At 42.3% G+C, this 7344-nt stretch overlaps 1 protein-coding gene across 1 annotated transcript; it reads left to right on the forward strand.

Moving 5' to 3' along the window:
- The first annotated feature begins 204 nt into the window (after positions 1-204).
- LRRC30 (leucine rich repeat containing 30) lies at positions 205-1099 on the forward strand. The gene is given in 2 exon segments (XM_006927048.1): positions 205-293; positions 295-1099. Coding segments are annotated over 2 exon segments (894 nt in total).
- Positions 1100-7344: the final 6245 nt, after the last annotated feature.

Consider the following 7344-nt stretch of genomic DNA (forward strand, 5'->3'; position numbering starts at 1 on the left):
CCCACAGCCAAGGTAGGGCATCTTGGATATCTGCGAGACTTGACCCAGACCTTCTGTGAGCTTTCTCCACGCTGGACTGCCTGAGCAAGGACCTGTTCTCACCTCCACCCGTGCTCCCTGCCTGTGACAGCCAGCTTTTAGCAGCTGGGGTAGGACACAACACTAACCTTTGGGAGACAGGGGATAGAGGGCGGAAAGGAAGGTATGGGGGCCAGGCAATCAAGCGCCCGCTCCAAGGACAAAGGCCCCAGGGGCATGGTGCTCCTGAGGAGGAGGCAGAGATTCTCCCCGTGGGCTCTCGGGGAAGGACCCGCGGTCCCTGCTGAAGCGAGGCATGCGCCACATCAGCTTTAGCCTGGTCACCAAGGGAATAACGGACATCCCCGACTTTCTGTGGGGCTTGTCCGAGGTCCAGAAACTCAATCTGTCTCACAACCAACTCAGGGTTCTCTCCCCTGAGGTGGGGAGGCTGAGTCGGCTGGTGGTCCTGAACTTGTGCGGGAACCGTTTGAAGAGCCTGCCACAGGAAATCAGCCTCCTGAAGGGCCTGAAGGTGCTGTTCATCAACATGAACTGTCTGACCGAGGTGCCAGCCGAGCTGAGCGCCTGCAAGAACCTGGAAGTCCTGAGCCTGTCGCACAACAGCCTTTCCCAGCTGCCCGCCAGCTTTGCCGACCTTTCTAGACTGAGGAAGCTAAACCTCAGCAACAACCGTTTTGCTCACATCCCCATCTGTGTGTTTGCCCTGAAGGATCTGGATTTCTTGCATGTGGGCTCCAATCGCCTGGAAAACATCGCTGAGAGCATCCAATGCCTGGGCAGCTTGCAGATCTTCATTGCCGAAAGCAACAACATCCACTCCTTCCCGCGATCTCTCTGCCTCCTTGCCAGCCTGGAGCTGCTGAACTTGAATGACAACGACATCCAGACCCTCCCAGACGAACTCTACCTGCTGTGTCGACTGGCCAGAATTGCTTGGAATCCCATGGACAAAGGGCTCCACATTTCCCATAATCCTTTATCGAAGCCTCTGCCGGAGCTGGTGGAGGGGGGCCTGGAGATGCTCGTCAGCTACCTGAAGGACAAAAAACACCACTGAAGGCAGGAACAGTAGCCAGCTCACCGAGACTCTGTCAGCCGGGTACTTCTCTAGTCTAAGCTTTCTCCTCTTACTGCTCGTGGGGGTCAAGGCTTGCGTTAATATTTGCTGAATCATTGTTAAACACCATCTTAGACAAGTGTTTGTTTTTAACTCTATGTTTCTAATAACTCCCATAATATCATGTTCATCTCACTCTAAACAGAAATTGAAGCAGGTCATTTGGCTTTTTCCAAAGAGAAATAATTGCTCTGGTTCTCCTGAGGAGCAGTAGAATTTGGCCTTTGGAATAGTGGTCAGCAGGTCTGATTCAATGAAATTCACAAGTCAAATATTTGTTAAGTATTCGCTGTGTGTCGAGTGCGGTATCAGGCATTGACACCATCTGGTTTCAACCCTTGAATTGGCAACCACAGCCAGGTAGCAACAGTAGCCTCTACCAAGCATTACATGGGACCAAAGAGCAACCTGGAGTCTTGCTCTCCCAGTGATGACCAAAATAGGCAGAGCTTTCTCTCGAGTTCGAGGGGCAACAATTTATTTGTCTCTAAAATAACTGTAGAGTAACAATCAAACTGCTCATATTTATGTCTGGCAGTGAGTGACTGGGATAGTATGATGGCTTTGGATAATAAATACAAATCAATTTTAATGCGCAGTTTCACCCTTTTTTCCCAATCCTCTTGCACCCACAGTAATGTCTCTGAGATTTTCTAGAGATTCCAGCCAGTGGCTGTCATCTTTTTCTGATTTTACTTCTCTTTTCTTACTAGATTTGCCCTCTCAGAGATGAGCTAATAAATGAAAAAAAAAAATGACCAAAAGGCAGGAAAGAAGAGGTAAGGCATAGACAAGCCACACAAAAAAGGCAATTACCCTTTTAACATTTAGAGAAGGATAATATTTGCCACTTGGCTTTCATATATGGACATTTTAAAAAATGAGTTTAGTGACATTTAAAAGCTCTTTGGACAAAAGGCTCTGTAAAAATATTAATTTTTTTTTTAATTGTAAAAGCGCATAGCTGTTAGATAAACGAGACATCAGGATGAGTAATTTCAGAGTTCTTGCCACAAGACTCACTGGATCTTACTGCTGTCACAGCAGCTAAGAGTTCCTAAGACATTGCTCTTTATTGTGAGTTAAAGAATTAGAGTGAAAAGGTGGCAATGAAGAAAGTACAGCATGTTCAGATCAATGGAAAGCCAGATGTCTTGGCACTTTTGTCTACTCTACATAGCTAACAATATCAAGACAGGAATTGGAGTTGCTGCCAAAACTCATCTAACTTCTTAGTACCCTCAGCTTAACTTAGTTTAACTTATATTTTGTAGCACCTTCTCTTTACTCCACTGGGCTAGAGAAGAGTAGCCCTGCTTCTTCCACTAAGGAGCTCACAGTTTGGTGAAAGAGACAGAAACCCACGTGGGCTCCCACAATGCGTGGCAAGTAGTGATCCCCGCTCAAGAGAAATGTAAGCAATGGGCTGGAGCAAGGATAACATACCGGGCGGTGCAGATGAGTCAGAGCCCCAAGGTCTCCTTAAGCAAAGAATAGTAGCCAAAGAACATGACTGGGAGGAACAGGTAAAACTTCACTCACTGCAGCCATCTCACCCTAATTCCTGTCTGCCTCCTTTCACCCCATTTGGGAAGGAGCAACAACGTGCTGGGGCAGTGGGTAGCTCATTCTCAGATTCTGGGTTTAGGCCATTTTAGTATGGAGCTGCCACCTTACTTTTTCTAAGAGCTGCTCAAAGGGGTTCCATATAATTTATTCATAGTACAGGTGATTTTCCCAACTTCAAAGCCAATTTCCCGCCCATAAAAGAGGGAAACCAAAAAAATAATCAGATATCATAGTTTCATTAGCACATTTGTGCATAAGCTCTTTGGTTGAACCACTGCTAACAGATCTTACCAGTGTCATTGGGAGGCAGCTGAAGTCCTCTCTAAATTCTCCCTCCCACAGCAGCCGGAATCCTGCCAGGCACACACAGACACACTCTAGTGTCCTCACCCACGTTAGCTGGCTGGAGCCAAGACTATTTAAAGACATCGGTGGAATTCTTACTGACCTCATGACTCAGTGGGAAATTGCAGGGCGAGCTTTCTTCTGCAGAGCAGAACCAAGCAGATCACTTACCGAGTGTTGGCTGAAGCACACACAGCTGTCAGACAAACGGCAACGGGTGCCAGAATCACACCCGTTCGTGTCTGTGCCGAAGAACCACTTGGGCTCATGCTGAATTTCCATGACCTTGCTATGGGCAGAAAGGCAGCCTGTGACAGAAGCACTGCGCTTTTCCTACTGAGCAATCATTTTATTTCCTCTACTCGCTTTTCCAGTCACTCGATCCCATAGTAACTCTATTCCAAGGAAAGAACCTAACCATATTTTGAAGGTGATCCAAGATCTTATTACATTTCTTATATGAAACAAGTAGTATCAATTTGGTGGCAGGCTTCCATCAGGTGTCTTTCAAAAGTATAATAGCAAGGTTTTCTTCGTTAACACTTAGCAATGGGGAAATCATAGAGTAGTAGTTGCCCGATGTGCTTTAGATATTAATTCTTTATGAAGACTCCTTTTTAATGATATAGAAAAATGCTAAGTAAAATCCTAGTTAATATGCTTAGTTATTCAAAACATGGAGGGAATTTGATACAGCCTTCACTGTTTTGCTGTCAAACTCTACAGTTTGCTGACTGACCGAAATGCTTTTTGCTTATCTTTTTGTAGTTCTAATACTACCACATTTAAATAACTCCCAGGTATTTCTAAGGCTTCTGAAATCAAAGCACTGGAGATGACTGCATTGGCTGCAGAGTATGTTTAGCCAAAGAATATGAGCTAATTGGGCGCCTGATGTGGGAGCTGGCTGCTCACATTCTTGATGATATTGTGGTTTTCATGTCACTTGGCTCTCCATACAGAGCAATCTCAGTTCAGAAACACCTTTTGAAGCAGTTGCAGCTTACAAGCATACAATTAAGAAGAAATCCTACGTTCATAGGAAAGGAAGACAACTTTGAAAAGACACATCTGTTCCAGGAAGAATACCGCTAAATGCATAAAGCTGCTACATATTAGAAAGAAAAATGTAGTCATTACATAGCTTATTGACTTAATAAATGGTTAATAGAAGAAGTGTACTCCATTCTCAGGCTTTAGTTAATAGACTGCCTTTCTGTAATAACCAAAGACAGTGACTTTAGGACTGTGCACCTGTACTTTACAATGAAGTCGTGCTTGCTCTGAAAAGAGATAAAGAGGGAATGCTGTCATTATTTGCAGGGACATTCTTTTCTTTTGGTAAAGGATTATTGCATTTTAAAATTCCATTTCATATGCCTCAAAGCATATACTGAATATGCATTTTGATAGCTATGTGTTAAAAACAGAGAAAGATTAAAGGACTAGGGGCTTGATCACTGGAAGACACAATGGAGGTGTCAACATGGACTGGAGGTGATTCTTTTTTGGTAATATACAGAGACTGGGGGGAGTCTGGATGGAGCCACTGATATTCTGTTACAAATGATGAAAAACAGAAAATGAGTTCAGGAAATGGTCTAAACAGAGAAAAGAAAATGAAAAAGCAAAAATTCAAGCTGCTAGATTTAGGCGACATGAAGAAACTCAATCTTCAACTATTCTATCAATATCTACTTAAGTGGCCACATGTGCTCTATCTTCGCCAAAGAATGATTTTTAGCACTGTGTAAGATATACTTGAGAAAAACAAAATATCTAGCCTAGATTAAATTGCAACTAAGTACCAGTATCATTCATAATTCATCCAAAACAAGAAAGCAAAATGAAATTTGGAGGAACAGCAAAGCTATTATAAACAATAAGGGGAACACAACTGACCTTGTTGGCAAAGAACTTTTTACTAATTCTCCTTTTAAGTTACCTGTCAAGGTACATGTTGAATCCAATGCATTACTAATTAAAAAAAAAAAAAAAGGAGAGCATAGTAATAAAAGGGAAGCAGAGAGGGCTCATAACAAATTTGTAAGAGCTTGGGCATCGTTAGACAAGCATAACTGAAAGCTATTAGCACAAAGCTTGCTAGGCAGATTTTTTTTAATAGTGTCATAGGAAACTACTTACAAGAAGGGAGCTTATTTTCTACTGCTTCTAGACTTAATCCTTGTTTCAGCACAAGACAGAAAATAAAAGATGAACTGAAGCCCATTTGAAAAGTGCCAAAGTATTTTCTGATACCCTTGATAGAAACATACATTATGAAAACTATAAGACTGTTGACTCTGATGGTATGAGTTAGAGTTGCCTATGGAACACTACATAATCACCTATGTTCTTTGGTCTTGAGTGACTTGAATCCCCAGAAGTCAGTGTGCCGAGACATGCCACTTGGGGAAGTCTATTTTCCTCTGTCTCTGGAATGTTAAGCTCATCACCCTACACATGTGTGGGAGAAGAGGCCCTGTGGGGTAGTGGGAAAAGCTGGACTAATCATTGGCTGTGTCGATTGCACAGAACTTCCTGAGCATCTGAGAATCTTAAGACTTTGCAGGTATTGGGGGCATGACTTGAGAACAAACTCCCCCCCCTTGGGGTCCTGAGTCCATGGACAAAGAAGATGAGGCTCAGCTAAATGTAATACAATCCTGTGATGATATCTGCCTTAATCCACTTCCCATTTGCCCCGAGAATACTCACCTGTGGCGAGTTTACCTTGAGATAACTCACAGATTATAGTCCTAACCTTATCCCCAAAGTTTGCATGAAATATCTCGCTTTTATTATTATTTTCTCATCTCTGTAGTGTATCGATAGTCTTTGAAACAAATGATGTTTCTATTTATAGCATTTTGTTTTTAGTAGTGGTATTTTTATTTATAAAATATAGTAATTCTCAATTACTGAAAATGTCGAGTCCTAGCAAACGTAGCATTCCTACACGTGTTGTTAACATTGTTCTCCAATAATTGTTAGCCAAAGATTCATTTGATGAATCTGATTTTTGTATACATTTCTTTTACATTAGTTCTGTTTAGAAATAACTCCAAGAACAGTTTTTATATTTTATTTTCGCATTGAAAACCAGTCAGATTTGCTTCAGCCTCAAAGTGCATGTTTATGTAAAATTAAATTAACACTGGCAGTGATCTGCACTTCCTTCCTTTTTTCTAAATAGGAAATGGATTAATGGTTGCCTAAATGAGTACAAAGGCAAGTGGGTGAGACGACAGGAAGGACAGCAGTGTGATATAACTAAAATGGTGTGGAGTACACACAATCTAACACGACCGTTATCGTCTTTCTATTTTTATTTTTTATTTTTTTATTAAGTTTATTGGGGTAACATTGGTTAATACAATTATATAATTTTCAGGTGTACATTATTATTTGACATCTGTATATTCTATTATGTGTTTACCACCCATAGTCCAGTTTCCTTCAGCTACCATATATTTGATCCCCTTTACCCACTTCACTCTATCCCTATCCCCCTATATTTGACTCCATTTACCCTGACATGACTATTATTGATTCAATGATTCCTTTGGTTTGCTTTGTCTTGATGGAAAATTTGTGAATCTTACTGTCCCAGAATGGTCTACTTTATAACACTTTTGTGACATTTTTTTCTTCTATCTGAATCTAAGATGTTGGGCAGGCATGGGCAGGGGAGGTGGCATATTATGATAATGGTGGCACTGTGTGTCATGGGCTCAACAGATATTCATAAACTTCCCCTATCTTGTTGTGGGGGAAGGTCTTTCCTGAGGATTCTGAAAGGGCTCGGTTGATACGATCCTCAAAGCTGGCTGCTCATGAGAATTCCCCATGGAACTTCAATAAAAGAAAGCCCTGGGCCTTATTTGTGTGTGTGTGCGTGCGCACTGCCACAGCCTGTAGTATGGGCTAAGGCAGACCAGGTTCCAGGCTGGTCTGCTGGTCTCCCCAGCTCTTCCCGCCAAGGGCTCAAACCATCTTCCTGGGGAAAGGGGGTCTGATAACACCACATAAGTGGGACCCCAACTGGCTCTCAGGCAATCACCCCTGGGCCTCCTTGTTTTGCTGTCACAAAGACAAGGGCTGCCTTCTATCTGTTTGCCTCTCAGAGAGGTGGGAGAAGAACTGAATCTTGAGGTCCTTAATTTTCTTCCTGTAGTTTCTTCCTTTTTCTTTTTTAAAAATTATTGGATAGAATTTTTCATTTTTCTACCAATGTTTTCTGTTGTAAAGGGAATATATCTCTGAAGCCT

The sequence above is a fragment of the Pteropus alecto genome, unplaced genomic scaffold, assembly GCF_000325575.1.
Source record: "Pteropus alecto unplaced genomic scaffold, ASM32557v1 scaffold146, whole genome shotgun sequence".
NCBI classification, from domain to species: Eukaryota; Metazoa; Chordata; class Mammalia; order Chiroptera; family Pteropodidae; genus Pteropus; species Pteropus alecto.